This window comes from Heloderma suspectum, chromosome 1, assembly GCF_057233095.1.
Source record: "Heloderma suspectum isolate Gila_16-S chromosome 1, 16-S_ref, whole genome shotgun sequence".
In the NCBI taxonomy this organism is placed as follows: domain Eukaryota; kingdom Metazoa; phylum Chordata; class Lepidosauria; order Squamata; family Helodermatidae; genus Heloderma; species Heloderma suspectum.
This window is the reverse complement of record NC_139458.1, coordinates 13098360-13116072: the sequence shown is the minus strand read 5'-3', so window position 1 is coordinate 13116072 and position 17713 is coordinate 13098360. Positions and strand designations below refer to the sequence as shown.

Sequence of the window (17713 nt, the reverse complement as noted above, 5' to 3'; positions counted from 1 at the left end):
TATGGCAATGTTTGAGTGATCAAATAAATTCCTGCAATAACCCTCTAAGGTAGGTCATTATTATTGTCCCATATTGCAGATTTGGGGCAGTGGCTCAGACACTGTAGCTTGCCTAAGGCTACTCTTAGTTCATGGCTGAGCTAAGATGTAAACTGTTTCACAGTTCAGTTTTCTGACTTCTGTACAAAACTAATTCTTGGAAGGACTAAGCACACTGGTTTTGCAGCACTTTATGATCCTTATGACATTAAAGGAGGCTTTGCTGGCTAGTCACATGTATTTATATCACTAAAAAGCAAAAGATTTCAAAGAAAGTCTGCATTGTAATGTATAAAGCTCTGCAAAACCTACATTGCAGTTACATAAAACACAATCACACATCCCTCATTTCAGTCACGCACACACACCTATAGTATGTCAGTGTTCCTACAACAACTATGCAGCACCCCTGCCTCACTCTTGAAACCCCTACAGATTCTGCATCTTTTTCTCACTGTGGCTGGCACAACTGGGGCTGCTTCTGCACAGTCTGGTCATCTGTTGCTCATCTATTGCAAATCACCTACTGATCTTCTAGTATATCCCAATATACTTATACCTGCCCCTGGCTTATATCACTTGCTTTATTGAAGAACTGAAAATACTTCTAGGGAAGCTTAATGATTTGGTTAATGATCTGGTTTCCTCAAACTGGGTGGAGGACCAGTTAGCATAGTCCACTTCCAAAGGCTAATTGGTGTGGATGGTTCCCAGATGGTCCTACGGAGAGTATTCAACAGATTCTGCTAGCTTCTCTGTCTAAGCTTTGCTGGATTCTTGGAATAGAGAACTCATTCAGGCAGTTGAAACAGTAATTCCTAGACACCCTATTTCCCTCTTGCTAGAGCTCAGGTATCTCTGGATTACTGCGGAGCTACAGGTAATGAGGCAGCAAGGACAAAGGTTAAAATGAAAATGGAAAGAAAACTCTTGACAAATCCAACCAAACATGGCCTATAGTCCATTTGAAGGCCTATTGCATGGTGATGATGGTGGCTAAGAGATCCTGCCCTTTTTGGTCAGGTTTTCAATGGTCTCAACACTTATTAAATGTATTTTGTGTAGCTGATATTAGTTCTAATGTTGTTTAGTTTTAAGAAACATAATGGGTTGGATCCTGAGTTGCCCTTACTTGAAGGATGGGCTCCTTCTATTTGCAGAAGGGACTACAGTCCAGTGGAGGCTCCTGCTGGAAGAAGGGGAAGAAAGTAATTTTTGCTGATTCCCTCTTTCCACTGCAGCCTCCCCGCATCCCTCTACTCTAAGGGGTCCCAACCCTCTGGATCAAATTTTCAGGGTGCTGTAAGGGCAAGGACGAAGTAGTGAAAATTATCTCTTCTACCCTTCTACCATTAAGAGCGTCCCATTTATAGAAATTCTGGATCCAAACCATTGTGATTAATTTCAATAGTTTTTATTCTTGGTGTAAGGCACTTTGTGGGTCTGTTAAGGTGGAAATGTGCCATTTAAATTCATAAGGACAAGCAGGCACTGACAGACAGACAGACCATGGGACTACCTTGGTTGGTGGAGGCAGGCCATGAAAAGATGAGGCTGCTTGCCCTGGTTGGAAGTAACTTTCCAAGCTTAAAAGGACCATCAAAGCAGCTCTTTGTACATAGATTTCTCAATGAAACCTATAGGGTACAGTCTAGTGCACAGCCAAAAATGCATATTTGAGTAACAGTTATTGTATTTCTTTATATTATTTTTCTTTTAGCAATTTGAAAAGGTTACAGAAGATCAGAATAATCCTGAAGATCAAAACCATCATGAAGTGACAGAAGGGGGAATTGCAAAAAATATAGAAACAAGGAAGACATTTGATGAAAGGTAGCATTTAAAAGAAATTCTATCACACATGGCCGACAAGTGTTGTGAACCAGATGCTAGAATCCCATATGATATTTTGGGCATACTTACATGACCAGTGTATGTTAGTTTTATACCCATTTAACAGCAAGGGCTTTCCCCAAAGAATCCAGGGAGCTGTAGCTTGGTAAGGGTGCTACAAAGGCTCTTGCATTGATCCTTTGCCCCCACTCACAAAACTAGAGTTCCCAGGAAAGACAGAATGGCAATTAAACCACATTATACAGTCAGGGCCAGAAATATTGGAACAAGGATAACTGTTTTGGCAGCTGGCCTCTGTACACCACCACATGGAAGTTGAAAGGAAACACACCCAGATGGGAGCGAAGTCAGGACTTATAGCTGTAATTCAAGGGGCTTGACAAAAGTGGGGCACTACCCATTCAGGAAGTACAGCCAGTGCCATACACACACACCCATTGTTGGTGGCTCATAAGTAATGGAACAAACCAACATCATTTCAAACTTAAGGGCTGCCTTTAATACCTGCATGAAAATCCTTTGCAGTCAGTGACTGCCTGAAGTGAAGTCTGGGACCCATGGACATGACCAAATGCTGCGTTTCCTCCCTCGAGATGCTTTGCCAGGCCTTCACTGCAGCTGCCTTCAGCTGCTGCTTGTTTGTGGGTCTTTCTGCCTTTAGTCTTGTCTTCAGTAAGTGAAAAGCATGCTCTATTGGGTAGAGATCAGGTGACTGACTTGGCCATTGAAGAACATCCCACTTCTTTGCCTTGAGAAACTCTTGGGTAGCTTTTGCTGTATGTTTGGGGTCATTATCCATCTGCAATATGAAGTGGCATCCTATCAGTTTGGCAGCATTCAGCTGAATCTGAGCAGAAAGTATAGCCCTATACACTTCAGAATTCATCCTGCTGCTTTTATCAGAAGTCAGGTCATCAATAAACACCAGTGACCAGCTTCCATTGGCAGCCATACAAGCCCATGCCATAACACTGCCTCCACCATGTTTGACAGATGATGTGGTATGCTTTGGATCATGAGCGGTTCCTTTCCTTCTCCATACTTTTCTCTTCCCATCATTCTGGTACAAGTTAATCTTGGTTTCATCAGTCCAAATAATCTTATTCCAGAACCGGGCAGGCTTTTTTAGGTGTTTGCTGGCAAAGGCTAATCTGGCCTTTCAGTTCTTGAACGTTACCAGTGGTTTGCACCTTGTTGTGAAGCCTCTGTGTTTACATTCATAAAGCCGTCTCTTGACTGTAGAAGTTGACAATGACATGCCTACCTCTGCAAGAGCATTCTTGACCTGGCTAGATGTTGTGAAAGGGTTCCTATTCACCATGAGCAGCATTCTGTGGTCATCCACTGTAGTTGTCTTCCGTGGTCTTCCAGGCCTTTTGCTGTTGCTGAGCTTGCCAGTTAATTCCTTCTTTTTCAGGATGTTCCAAACTGTTGTACTGGCCACTCCCACTGTTTTTGCTGTCTCTCTGATGGGTTTATGTTGTTTCCTCAGCCTAATGATGGCCTCCTTCACTCGCATGGACACCTCTTTGGACCTCATGTTGGGAGTTCCAGTGAACAGCTACCAAATGCAAATGTAACACTCAGAACCACCTGCAGGCTTTTTATCTGCTTGATTGGTCATGGGGCACCCAGGAAAGAGGCCACACCTGGCCATGCAGCTGCTTGTCAGCCATTCGTTCCATTACTTATGAACCACTAACGATGGGTGTGTGTGTATGCCACTGGCTGTCCTTCCTGAATGGGTAGTGCCCCACTTTTGTCAAACCCCTTGAATTACAGCTGAAAGTCCTGACTTCGTTCCCATCTGGGTGTGTTTCCTTTCAACTTCCATGTGGTGGTGTACAGAGGCCAGCTGCCAAAACAGTTATCCTTGTTCCAGTATTTCTGGCCCTGACTGTATCTGTGTTTGGTAGCAGAGGGAAGAGGTTACTCCACTTCTAAGCTGCCATTGTAGCTATATTTTTCAACTCCGACAGCAATGCATATTTTACTGCTTTTACACATCTTCACAAAGGAAGAAAGGTTTATTTCTAAAGCAATATATTCTAAGGTACTTTGCTGAAGTCCAAAGATGAAATTCTGACTTCACTGAAGTCTGTGACAAATCTCCCATTGAATGCAACAGGGACAGGTTTACACTATGTTATTTCATTTCATTTATTATATTTCTGTACTGCCCCATAGCCAAAGCTCTCTAGGTACAAAAATTAAAAACCATTAAAACACATTATACATGGTACAAAAAGAAAAGCATTTACATAAAACCATATAAACAGATAACAGAGGCAACATATATCTAAAAACAATTTGTTAAACTATCAGCCATAGACGATCCAAGGCCTAATTTAAAACTAATTGTATGCTGCCAAATGCCTGAGAAAAGAGGGCAGTTTTAACCTGGCACTGAAAAGATGACAGTGTTGGCACCAGGCACCAAACTGATTGTTTGGTGGTTTCCCGGCTTTTGTGCAGTCCCCCCCCCTCCCCCATTCTAAAAGGTTGAAATGCCTCTTCCAAGGCTTAGTTACTGGTAGTAAGAGCTTTAAGCTAAAATATGTTGGTATTTTGGACCTGCTCCTTTTGCCTTTGGCCCTCCCCACCACTGGAACACGACCCCTGAGAGCTTCTCTGAAATGGAATTTGCCCCTCAAGTTGAAAGAGGTTCAATGCCCCTGCTCTATATACACAGAGAGTATACTTTTGAATACCAAGTACTGGGGAGAAGGTCATCTCATCTTCATGCCCTACTTGTGATCTAGAAGGTCATCTCATCTTCACGCCCTACTTGTGATCTAGAAGGTCATCTCATCTTCACGCCCTACTCGTGATCTTAAATAGGCTAGCTGCTAATGGAAACCTAATACTGAACTAGGTGTAGTTGTTGCAAAGTCGGTAGGAAAACATGCATACAGCAGATTTTTTACATACAATAATCTTAGCAATTATACAGTACAAGAGTTTCCAAACTCCTAATTCTTAGGAAATCCCTTCCATGTTGATTTGTTTGCCAGGAAACAGCTGCACATCTGACATGGAAACTCTCTTTCTCGCAGGGAATTCTGGGATGCACTCTTAGTTCACGGCAGATCTCAGCACTGGGTTTCATATATCTTTGTTATGCAATTAAAGCAGGACCTCCTGTATACTAAACATATATATACTTCATTTTGGGAGAAACATGTTTTCTGGGTAGCTGTAAATATTTTATTAAAAGTTTTAGGAAGGTAGAGGGTTGTGTTAAAAGATTTATGGGTCGATAACTCTGTTAAAATCTGCCATTAATTTCTGTTCCACCATTTCTGTCAAGCCCACTGCCAGATGAGGCTTCAACATGGTATTATTCAGAGAGGACATTATATAATGAGAATATTATCTAGCTTAGGCAGAGATGGCACACCTTATCAAGCTCTTGCCTTTTACCTCAATAAACCCTAGTCCCTGGCATTTCCATCTCTCTTTTCTTTTTGCAAATTCACTTATCTTGTGTATTGCTTGCTTTCACCATCGCCTTTCTTTCAGCTTGTTCAAAAAGAGTAATCATTTGTTAAATGAGAAACATCAGACGTATAAGCTATTGCATCTCCCTAACATATCTCAGAAATTAGTCCGAAGTGTACCAACTCTGAAGCCATTGTTTCAGCGCACAGAATGTACAGGTACTGATAATATTTTGAGTTATTATTTTTTCTTTTTTTGGATGAGAGGAAATGTCATTCTGTTACCACATGTTCTCTATCACATGTGTATGTAAACTTGCATTTGTATGTGCATGTGGGTTCATCCCCCAAGCAAGGGATAGCACTAGGAGTGGATCACGAGAAACAGGCAACATGCCAGGTGAACCCTATGAGAATCACAGTTTCATGCAACAGAGGGGCTGGTTATGTTGGGTCCTGTGATCACACTGAAGTACTAGACTCAATGGTAGTTATAGGGTGCAGGCAAATAAGACAAAGGAGGCAATGACTTTGGGCACACCTGGGCTGGGGTGAAACAAAAGATTCAGTAGCTTGGTTCCTGGAGTAGTTAATTAGATATTACAAAGTCTAATACTGAGGGACAATCTAGTGGAGGTTCTTAGAACAAAGGGTACAACAGAGGGTCTGAAGGCCTCTGATTGGTTGTAAGAGCGTGGTGAGTTATACAAAGGTGGGTAAAGTGGAAGATGAGGACACTTCAGGACTGGATCATATTTCTTGCCAAGGCTTTAGACTGGCCAATTTGTAGGTTACCTCATGGGCAGACTGGCTATTATTTATTTACTTACTTACTTACTTACTTACTTACAATATTTATATACTGCTCCACATCAAAGATGTTGGAGCGGTGAACAACAAGATAAAAGAATAAAACCCCATAATTAAAACTGTTAAAACATTTTAAAATAACAGATTCTGAACTTAATAAATTGCGGCTGGTCACTCAGGAAAGGTCTCTTGAAATAATAATGTCTTCAGGAGGTGCCGAAAGCAACACAACATTGGTGTTTGCCTGACCTCAAAAGGCAGGGAGTTCCACAGGAAGGGAACCATCATGCTTAAGGCTGTTTTCCTGGTGGACTCCAACCGGGCCATAGGTCCATGTGGAACCACCAGGAGCTAGCCCTCCAATGACCTTAGTGACTGGGCAGGTTGGTAAAGAAGAAGGTGCTTTCTCGGGTATCCTGGTCCCAAGACGTTTAGGACTTTGTACATTAGTACTAATACCTTAAACCTAGCCCAGTAGGTTTAAGGCAGCTAGTGCAGTTCCCTTAGCACAGGAGTTACATGCTGAAAAGGGCAGTTCCTGACAACAGCTGAGTTGCTGCATTCTGCACTAGCTCCTGCTTCCGGACCAGCCTCAAGGGCAGCCCCACATAGAGTGCATTGCAGTAATCCAGTCCTGAGGTTACTAATGTTTGTACTAGGGCTGTGTACCGCCTCGTTACCAAGTCCAAATAACAAGGCGAAGCAAGCTGTTTTGCAGCAAAAGCCTCATGACATGAGGTGGTTCAGAGCAGTACTGGGGTGCCCCAGGGCAAAGCGCACACCCCACGAAGCGCCTCCCCCGCCTCGTATATTTGGAGCTCTACTGAATGCCTCAGCAGTCCATACAGGCTGTCTCCAAAATCTATCAACTTCTCAAGGCTCAAGTGGAGGAGGAGGAGGAGGAGGAGGGAGGGAGGTAAGCAGATGCGGGGAGGCAGGAAGGTGAGCGCAGGAGGAGGAGGAGGAGGAGGAGGGAGTGTGCTTTGGCAAACAGGAACCCTCAGCCAGAACCGACACTAGCAGTCTCCAATCAGAGAGAGTGTTGGAGGAAGAGGGTATATACTTCGGCGAAAGGCTGCATTCAGTCATTGCGCTAGCTGTGTCTTTGGGAGAGAGGGCTGGTGTGGGTAGATGATCGTTTGTGTGTGTGTGTGCATGCATTCCTAGGAGTTGTTCCTTCAATTTATTCAATTTTGATCGCCATTAGGCTTTCCTCAGAATTTAAATTAAAAGGAAACAGCTTGGTTGCACTGGGAGCGTTCCCTTCTCTCATTCCTTGATCGTCCATCCCCATTGGGACAGTGTTTTTTGCAGCACCTCTTCCAGCCACTTTCTCCTATATCTTTGTACCTCCAACTTGTTTGTTATTTGTATTTTATTAGATTCTATCTCTGCTTTCCATATTTTTTCAAACCAACATAGCATTACCTTGCAAATTTCTGCCATGCTCCCCCTCCCCCACCATTCATGTGTTTGTTTGTTTGTTTGTTTGTTTATCTCGATTTTGGACTCTGGAAAAGGCTGCGTTTGTTGTGTAACATTGAGCCTTACTTCTGTTTTCTCCATTCTATTTTCTTGTCATTTTTGTCAGTCAACGTATCTCTGTTAGATTTTTATAAACCCACTCTTATTTAGAATTTTAAAAACAAACATTGACTACTGGGCATGCCCCCCCCCTTTAAGTCATATTCAAGCATTCAGTTTTTTCTTTCATTCTAAATCCTTAAAAGAAAGACATATTATAGCAGCCTATGTGTGTAGTGTTTGTCCCTCCACCCCAGTGCTGAAGTGAATCATCTGTGTCTTCCTTGTGTTGATCCTCCCAAAACAGAAATTAAAGAAGGATATTTTTAAAATTAGGGTTTGATTTGGTTGTTATGTAATTGCCTGTGCTATCGCCCAGTATTTCTTGAAGTTATCCTGCCTTCTATAAAAGAACATGAAATATAAAACAATAACTTAAAGACACCCGTCATTTGCTTAGGTAGTTCTACTTTTCTTTAGCTCTTGCGTGTCTGTGTCCGTGTCTGTGTGCGTCCTAAGTTGTAGTTCAACCAACGCTATACATCCAAATTTAGAATCATAGAATAGTAGGGTTGGAAGGGGCTTACAGGACCATCGAGTCCAACCCCCTGCTCAATGCAGGAATCCAAGTCAGAGCATCCCTGACAAATGGCTATCCAGCCTCATCTTGAATGCCTCCAGTGTGGGAGAGCCCACTACAACCCCAGGCAATTGGTACCATTGTCGTATTGCTCTAACAGTCAGGAAGTTTCTCCTGATGTTCAGTCGGAATCTGGCTTCCTGTCACTTGAGCCCATTATTCCATGTCTTGCATTCTGGGATGATCGAGAAGAGATCCTGGCCTTCTTCTCTGTGACAACCTTTTGAGTACTTGAACAGTGCTATCCTATCTCGCCTCAGTCTTCTCTTCTCAAGGCTAAACATGCCCAGTTCCTTCAGTCTGTCCTCATAGGGCTTTGTTTCCAAAACCCTGATCATCTTTGCTGCCCTCCTCTGAACCCTCTCCAGCTTGTCTGCATCCTTCTTAAAGTGCAGTGCCCAGAGCTGGACACAGTACTCCAGATGAAGCCTAACCAGTGCTGAGTAGAGGGGAACTAGTACTTCCGGGCTTTGGAAGCTATGCTTCTATTAATGCAGCCCAAAAGAGCATTGGCCTTTTTTGCAGCCACATCACATTGTTGGCTCATATTCAGCTTGTGATCGACAACAATTCCAAGATCCTTCTCGTTTGTAGTGTTGTTGAGCCACGTATCCCCCATCTTGTAACCATGCATTTGGTTTCTTTTTCCTAGGTGCAGAATGTGGCATTTATCCCTATTAAATTTCATTCTGTTATTTTCTGCCCAGTGCTCCAGACTATCAGGGTTGCTTTGAATTTTGTTTCTGTCTTCCAAAGTATTAGCTATCCCGCCCAATTTTGTGTCATCTGAAAATTTGATCGGCATTCCCTGCACCTCCTCCTCCAAGTCGTTAATACAAATGTTGAAGAGCACTGGGCCTAGGACTGAGCCCTGCAGTACCCCGCTCGTTACCTCTCCCCAGTTGGAGAAGATCCCATTGATAAGCACTCTTTGAGTCTGATTCTGTAGCCAACTGTGGATCCACCAGATCGTTGTTTCATCTAGCCCACTTTGAGCTAGTTTGCTCATCAGGATATCATGGGGCACTTTGTCAAAAGCTTTCCTGATGTCGAGGTATATTATGTCCACAGCATTCCCACGGTCCACAAGGGAGGATACTTAATCAAAAAATGAGATCAGATTCGTCTGGCAGGATTTGTTCTTGACAAATCCATGTTGGCTTTGAGTAATCACTGCATTGTTTTCAAGGTGCTTACAGGTGGATTGCTTTATCATCTGCTCCAGAATTTTCCCAGGGATGGATGTCAGACTGACTGGTCTGTAGTTCCCAGGTTCCTCCTTTTTACCCTTTTTGAAGATAGGGACAACATTTCAAGGCAGTGTCGAAAAAGCACGAGGCACATAGTATTTATATTAATTACCTTCTTATTCCAATAACAGTCCACTGTGTGGCAAAATAATTCAGCGGAATATGAGGCATCTTCGGGGTGTTGGCAGGGGCAGAGGTGGGGAGAAATTACAACTCTTTGCTTTGGGAGTTTTCCTGGAAAAAATAAAATTTCACCTGCACCTTGCACATAAGCCAGTGGGCCAAAGTGCCTGGAATTTGGAAAGGGGGATGCCCTTGAGGGGGCCTGAGAATGGCCCAGGTTTCACACACATCTGTGAAAACAGGGAGAAGTTACAGCAATTTGCTTTGGGAGTTTTCCTGGAAAAAATCAAATTTCACCAATGCCTAGCACACAAGCCAGTGGGTAAAACTGCCTGGGCTTTTGGGGTGCAATGCCCTGGAATGGGGCTGGGAGAGGCCAAGGTGTCATGTGTATGTGTGGAAACAGGGAGAAGTTACAGCTCTTTGCTTTGAGAGTTTCTGTGGAAAACATTAGATTTCAACTCCGCCCAGCAGAAAAACCGCTGGGCTAAACTGTCTGAAATTTTGCAGGTGGCCTCCTCTCCAGGGGCGAGGAGAGGTCCCCAAATCATGCCTGTATCATAAAACTAAAAAAGTTATGACCATTTGTGTTTTCCCATGCAAGTCAATGGGAAAACACCCAAAACGCGAGATCCGAATGTCCGATTTCTCGCTTCGGATTCGGATTTGAGTCGGATCGGAAGGGGTCCGGTTGCTTTGGATGATCCGAAGTGGCATCCGAAGTGGATCGGGGGGTCCGTGCACAGCCCTAGTTTGTACCACCGTGGCCAAATTATCTCTGTCCAAGGGCCTGTTTCCACGAGCGATTTACTCTGAACTGGCTGCGTGTGGAGGTCATTGAGGATACATGACTTCTTGGCCATCCAGCAGCCACACCGGAGCTTATTGCAGAAAAACTGGATTTCCTGCAACTGCTTATAGTCTGATTCTTTTTCTTAATTTGGCTTGTCTGCTCTTCTTTTGTGGCATACACCAACTCTCTGCATTTACTCCAATATGTTAGCCCTGCCTGGAGGTGTGCCTTTCACCGTGATCCCAGTCAAGGGGTTTTCCCCCAAAGTTTTCCCTGCCTGTGTTTCCCTGATGTTTCCGCCATTTCCCAGCTGGCGACCAGAGTTCTTTTTTTAAAAAGTAAAGAATTAAACCAAAACAGTGCTTTAATGTGACATCGTGAACCCAAAGTAAGCACTCCACATTCACCAGCAGCAGCTGCCTGTGGACTGTGAACTGTACATTTAAAGTAATTACTCCATCAGGGGTTAAAGCTTACACTACTAAAAGTGCCATGGGGTGGTGTGTACATCTATAATTTCCCATCCAGATTGCAGTTCCAGAGATAGTTACTGCAGCATCCTCAGTTGCACATTTAGAAAGTATCACTATCACGTGAAAAAGCCCCAGTTTCCAGCGCACTTCTATTCCTCCTCACTATCTCATTATAACATTATTGCTTATTTCTCCAGGAATACACATACCCCCTATGTCAGTATCTTGCTTTCACTGTATAACTCTGTCTCAAAATAACACTACCATGCATTTGTGCTATTGCACAATAGCACATTTATTCAGCGGTGCCTGCTAATGCGGAAACCTGGTTTTTAGAGAGAAAGGGGAAAAAATGGACAGAATCAGGCATAGGTAGGGGAAGTCTACTCCCATTAAGGTCAATGAGGCTTGTTCCCAAATTCACTGAGATTGCCATTAAGCCAAAAACACTAAGTAGACCCAGGGTACATCATGCATTCATTGGGTGAAAAGCATAGTAACTCCCGTAATGGCTGTTAAGCACTATTTCCAAAGCTGCGTGTCTCTGCTGTTTGGTTCAAGGCTTTTCGGAAGTAATTAATGCCAGCTTCAGTCCTTTGCATCATTGCCTAACCGGAGCTTCAGGGGGCAGGAGAAAGGGGAGTCGAGCCTGGAGGGTGGAGCCTCTCTTATTGGTTGAGCAGCCCCTGCCAGTCTGCTCAACTCAACGTTCACTTCCAGTCCCCCCACCCGACTTGGAAGTATGTTTCTGTCAGTGACTTATAATGGTGTGATGCATTCCTTCATGGAGCCCTGCAGGGAGCCAAGCCAGTATTCCTCCATTTGCTTCACCCTTCCGTTGTAGAAACACGGCCTGGTGAATCAGCCAAAGTGGGTAAAAGGCACTCTGAGCCACAGCAGCCACTTGGGCCTCCAGCGACAATGATGGATCTAGGAATAGCCCCAGGCTATGAACCTGATCTTTCAGACGGAGTGCAACCCCATCCAGAACAGGCAATGAGCCTCTCTCCAGGACTTGGGAACCACTCACTCACAGGGCTTCCATCTTGCCAGGATTCAGCTTCAGTTTATTGGCCTGCATCCAGCCCATTACTGAGTTTAGGCACTGGTCCAGGACTTGCACAGCCTCTCCTGATTCAGATGTCACAGGGAGATAGAGCTGTGTGTCATCAACATACTGATGGCATTTAGCTCCAAATCCCCTAATGACCACTCCCAACAGCATCGTGTAGATGTTAAACAACACTGGGGACAAGATGATACCCTGTGGCACCCCATAGCTCAATTGCCAAGGGGCCAAGGAATAGTCACCCAATGTTACTCTCTGAAATCAGCCCCACAGGTAGGACCGGAACCATGGTAACACAGTGCTTCCAATACCCATCCCACAGAGTCAATTCAGGAGGATAACATGGTCAATGGTATCAAAAACTGATGAGAAGTCGAGCAGAATTAACAGGGTTGTACTTCCCCTGTCCCTCTCTCGATAAAGGTCATCCATCAGGGTGACCAAGGCTGATTCAGTCCCATAACGAGATTGAAACCCAGACTAGAATGGGTCGGAATAATCAGTATCCTCCAAGAGTGGCTGCAGTTGCTCTGCCACAACCCTCTCAAGTACCTTCCCTAAGAAAGGGTTATTTGCAACTGGGTGGTAGTTGTCTAATACCATTGGGTCCAGAGTGGCCTTCTTTAGGAATGGCCACACTACTGCCTCCTTAAGGACAGCAGGGACCACCCCTTCCCGCAGGGAAGCATTTACCACTCCCTGAACCCACCCAGTCATACCTCCTCGGCCAGCTTTTATTAGCCAAGAGGGGCAGGGATCAAGAGGGCACGTGGTTGGTCACATTGCTGCAAGCACCTTGTCCACATCATCAGGCCGCAGGAACTGGGACTGATCCCACAAAATCGGGCAGATGGTGGCATCAGACACCTCAACTGGAACTGTGAAAACAACAGCATCAAGTTCGCTGCAGAGATAAGTGCTTTTATCCTCAAAGTGCGATGCAAAAAGGTCACAGCGGGTCTTTGATGGGGCCAGGGCCACATTTGCTGGGGAGGGTGTTAGCAACCCCTGGACCACCCAGAAGAGTTCCACTGGACCACTACTTGAGGACACAATGGAGGCAGCAAAATAAGCCTTTGCTGCCTGCACCGCCATGCAATAGGCTTGATTATGTGCTCTAGAGCTTGCTTGGTCATCTTCGCTTCGAGTCTTATGCCATTTGCATTCTAGCCGACGTCTAGCCTGTTTCATTGACCACAGCTCCACAGTATACCAAGGAGCGGAGCAGGCTCTACAGCGCTGGAGAAGGCACTCAGGTGCAATCAAGTCGATGGCCCTCTGCATCTCACTGTTCCACAGTGAGGCTAGGGCCTTGGCTGCATCACCAGCTCTCTCCACTGGAAAATCCCCAAGAGCATTCAGAAATCTATTGCATTCCATCAGTCTCCTGGGGCGGACCATCCGAATGGGTCTCCCACCCCTGCAGGAGGGAAGTAACACCATGAGTTCAGATCTCACCAGGAAATGGTCTGACCATGACAGTGGGGTTACTTGGACCATCCCAATCTTAAGATCATCCAACCCACATTTTGGACCAAAACCCAAATCAAGGGTATGCCCTGCTTCATGTCTCGGGCTGATGACAAATTGAGACAGCCCCATGGTTGTCATAGAGGCCATGAAGTCCTGAGCTGGAACTCCAGAGACATCCTCAGCATGGAAGTTGAAGTCACCCAGAACCACCATTCTGGGTTCCTCCAACACCACACTTGAGACTGCCTCTGCCAGCTCAGTTAGGGAGGATGCTGGGCAGCAGGGTGGGTGGTACACCAGCAGCATCCCCAATCTGTTTCTATGGACCAACAGCAGGTGCAAGCCCTCAAGGCCTGCTCCAAGGTGGAGTGGTTTCCTGGTGATGGAGATGGAGGTTCTATGTACCACAGTGACTCCCCCACCCCCAGCTCTCCAACAGTGACTCTGCCCCCCTTCCCCAGGCCTCCAACCTATGTTGGTGCTGCACCGAATACCCAAGTGGGCAGAACTGAGTAAGGTCAACCCCACCCAGCTCACCCACCCAAGTCTCAATAATACACGTCTGGTCAGCCTTCTCATCCATGACTAAATCGTGAATGAGTGTGGTCTTATTGCAGACCAACCTGGATTAAATAGCAGCACCGCAAGGCAGGAGGGCTCAGTGAATGAGCTACCAGTCACATGACAGCTAGAGGAAGGGGGTAGAAGGGGAACAGTGTATAAACATCTGTGGCCCACTCTACTTTGATATCCCAACCCCCTCCTCCTGACATATCTCCTTCTGCCCCAAGTAATTGGGATAGTGGTGCTTCCTCCATGGGTCCCTGTGTCAGAGTTTCCCAAGCACATCCTTACCACACCAGAGCTATGTGTGGTGACCAGGAATGTGACATGTTCCAAAATGTGGAACCCTCCCGCTTCAAGATATTTGACTCTGTTCCTCTCTCTTGACTTTGAAAAAGCACCTGCAGTCTTTTCTGTACTTCAGGGTTTTTTTTAGATCATTTTCGTTTTAGAATTTTCCCACTTCTCTTATTATTGTCTGTTTTTATCTATTTATTTATTAAATTTATTAATCGCCCATCTGGCTAGTCACCCAGCCACTCTGGGCGATGTACAGAATATATAATAAAACAGTTTAAAACAATAAAATTCCACAGTGAAAACATCATTTTTCTAAAAATACCCTAACCCACCCCAAATGCCTGCCTGAACAACCACATTTTTAATGCGCGGCGGAAGCTCATTAAAGAGGGGGCATGGCGGAGTTCCCTAGGGAGGGAGTTCCAAAGAGTGGGGGCCACCACAGAGAAGGCCCTCTCCCTCTCCTGTTTGCCCTTTTAAGATGTTTTCAATATGATTTTATTGTAGGTTGCCTCTTAAAGATCCATGTCTTCACCCAAGCCTTCCCTGAATGATTGGGCTCCTCAGTTAGTCTGCTTATTAATTATTGTGCTTTTAGCTTTGGTTAAATATTTTAAACATTTTCGCTGATGATGTTTTGTATTTATTATGATGTATTTTCATCTGTTTCTGTAAACCACTTAGAGATATATTTTGACATGGTAAGCAGTATATAAATTGATCAAATAAATACATAATAAACGTGATAGATTCATGTTCAGAGAATTCCTGCATATTACTTTACCCAGGTTCTTCTCAGCAATCATCAGTATGTCTTAAGAGACAGATAGGTTTGTCCTGAATGTAAGGGAAATAGTCTTACACCACTATTAAATAATATAGGTGTGGAAGAGAAAGAAGATCCTGCGGTACATTCAGCAGTGACCAGTGCGTACTTCAGCCAGGTGGAAAATGAAAATCAGGTATGAAAACAGAAAGTAGATGAAACCACTGGTAAGACATGAAAGGATTAATGTGAGGAATTCTTGTGTCTATTTTTTAAAAGAACCATGACCATGAAAACTAGACACCTGAAACGTAGCATGCATAGTAAGGGTGTGCATCTAAGGGTTATTTGGCTTTTGCAATGCATTACTTTAAATTCATTTAAATGTGTTTGTGCATTTGAATCATGCAGTACCATCTTCAGTCACTAGGTGGCAGATCTCCCTAACCAGCGATAACTTTGCAGTCAATATGGTTTGAAACCAGTGGGTTAGGTCAATGGGCAAAAAAAAATATATACTTGACCCTTCCCTACTCCTCTGGGGCAGCTCCACCCCCAAGGAGAATGGAATGGGCAGGCTATAGGGGAGCAGCATAGCAGGGGCCATACTTAGGGGTGCCAGGATGCATGGCTTCACTCAGACAGGGCAAGTGCAATGTGTCCAACTTTGACAGCTGTGTAACTTTTCACTGTATCGAACTAAGGGCTATTCCAACCCATGCGAAACTGGGTACGTGCACAAGTTTTATGTATAAAACAAGCAATAGCAATATGAGTCTAGATATCTAAAATTTTATTTTGATTATTTTTGTAATTCTGTATTTAACACATTTATATGTCACCATTCAAAGTCTCACGGTGGTTTACAACAACAATTAAAGCCATATTAAGGCTGCAATCCTAGGGTCCCTGGGACAGCAGCTCCAACCTTGGAGGGGGAAGATCTGATCTGGGATCCCCCTTGCCCCCACAGGAAGATCCCACAGCTCTTAATCTCCTTGATGTCAGAGCCGTATCCAACATTCTCCCAAAGTTCCAATGGGAAATGTTTAGACTCACTTAGGAGCTGGTCTAAATGTTGGTTTAAAAGGGATAGGTTAAGAAAATGGGAGGACAACTGCAGCAAATGCCACTTATCAAAGCACAATAAGATTGCTCTGACCAATGAATACAAATACAAAAAATACAAAACCAGAACACCATATTTTTAGAAGAATCAATACAAAGCCTCAGCAACAGTTTACCACAGCCCCCTCTGCCCATACAAAACCTCATTCAAACTCAGTCACCAAAAGCCTTGAAGAGAGGCTTTTTCACGCTCTCTGAAATGCTGTCATGGAAAAGCAGCTCTGAACCTGAAGACAACTCAGGGCCATAGCTCAGTGGTAGAGAGCTCATGCTTTGCATGCAAAAAGGTCATGGGTTCATTCAGTGTCAAATACTGAATTAGATCAACCAATGATTTGACTCACTGACCTGGTTCGCATGATCACGGCAGCTGAAACAAACCATTGTGGCTTGTTGCAGTCTCAGCACATGCCAGGTGCATGCCAGATGCATTTCCCTAATTACCCATACCAGTGTGGCTTGCCATGTCATCCAAGCCCAGGCAGCATGGCTTGTTTGGGGTGGGCAGCAATCCTCAAATATTCTATGGGCTGTTGTTGAGTTATTTGAGGGTTGCTGCTCACCTGAAACAAGCCACGCTGTCTGGGTTCAGACAACATAGCAAGCCGTGCCAGTGGGGGTAATTAGGGAAATCTGGCTGTTATGCGCCCGGCACGCATGGTAACTTGCTTCAGCCATTACGCTCGTGCGAATTGGGCCAGTGTAAAGCAGCTTCTTAAATCCTTTGAGGAGATTGTTCTACAGCCTTAGAGCAATTGCAGTAAAGACCCAAATCTTCACCAACCCCACAGATCAAAAACAGTGGTGGAGCTTGTATGGGGAAAGGTGGCCTCAGGTTGTCAAGAGCTTTACATGTAAAAAAAACCCTGCATATTCAGTTAGGCCCCAAAACTACCTGGTAACCAGTGCAGATGCTGCAAAATAGGCTGAATATTCTCTTGCATCCCAATTCCCAACATCCAATATGAGGTGGACTTCAGCCTGTTGCAATAGCTAAAGCTTCTAAGCTGTCTTCAAGTGCAGCCCTATGTAAAGCTCATTATAGTAATTTATTCTAGGGGTTACAAAAGCATGGATTAGCTTGTCAGAATGCTCCTCTAGAGAGGGGCACAGCCTACATATATTATTTATTTAAAGCAATTTTATGTTTCTCTTTAGCCAAAAAGGCTTCTAGAGTGGCTTTAAAAGATCAGTCACAATATACAGCAACAATCTTCTCCTTCTATAATGTATTCCTTATGAGCAATATATAATTTTTGTTTTATTTCAGTTAATGCAACACAATGAAATACAAACTCACAGATCCAGTGAGAGGTATTCCATAACCAGAAACAGGTTTCTGCCACCACCATTACAGCATGTACAGGGAGTGCAGGGAAATCCCGCACACCCATCCAGCCAGGATTGCACATATGGGTCCAGCCCTGATTCAGAGATTCAGTGTAGTGTATATGCTCATGAATGTAC

General features: G+C 44.4%; 1 protein-coding gene across 1 annotated transcript in view; it reads left to right on the top strand.

The window, feature by feature from the left end:
* Positions 1-17713, top strand: part of C1H14orf39 (chromosome 1 C14orf39 homolog) — a 42515-nt gene that overhangs the window by 12442 nt on the left and 12360 nt on the right. Inside the window, exons 8-10 of the mRNA XM_084836320.1 lie at positions 1760-1872; positions 5416-5552; positions 15235-15314. Of these exons, the coding sequence (XP_084692446.1) occupies positions 1760-1872; positions 5416-5552; positions 15235-15314 (330 nt within the window). The remainder of the gene's footprint in view (positions 1-1759; positions 1873-5415; positions 5553-15234; positions 15315-17713) is intronic.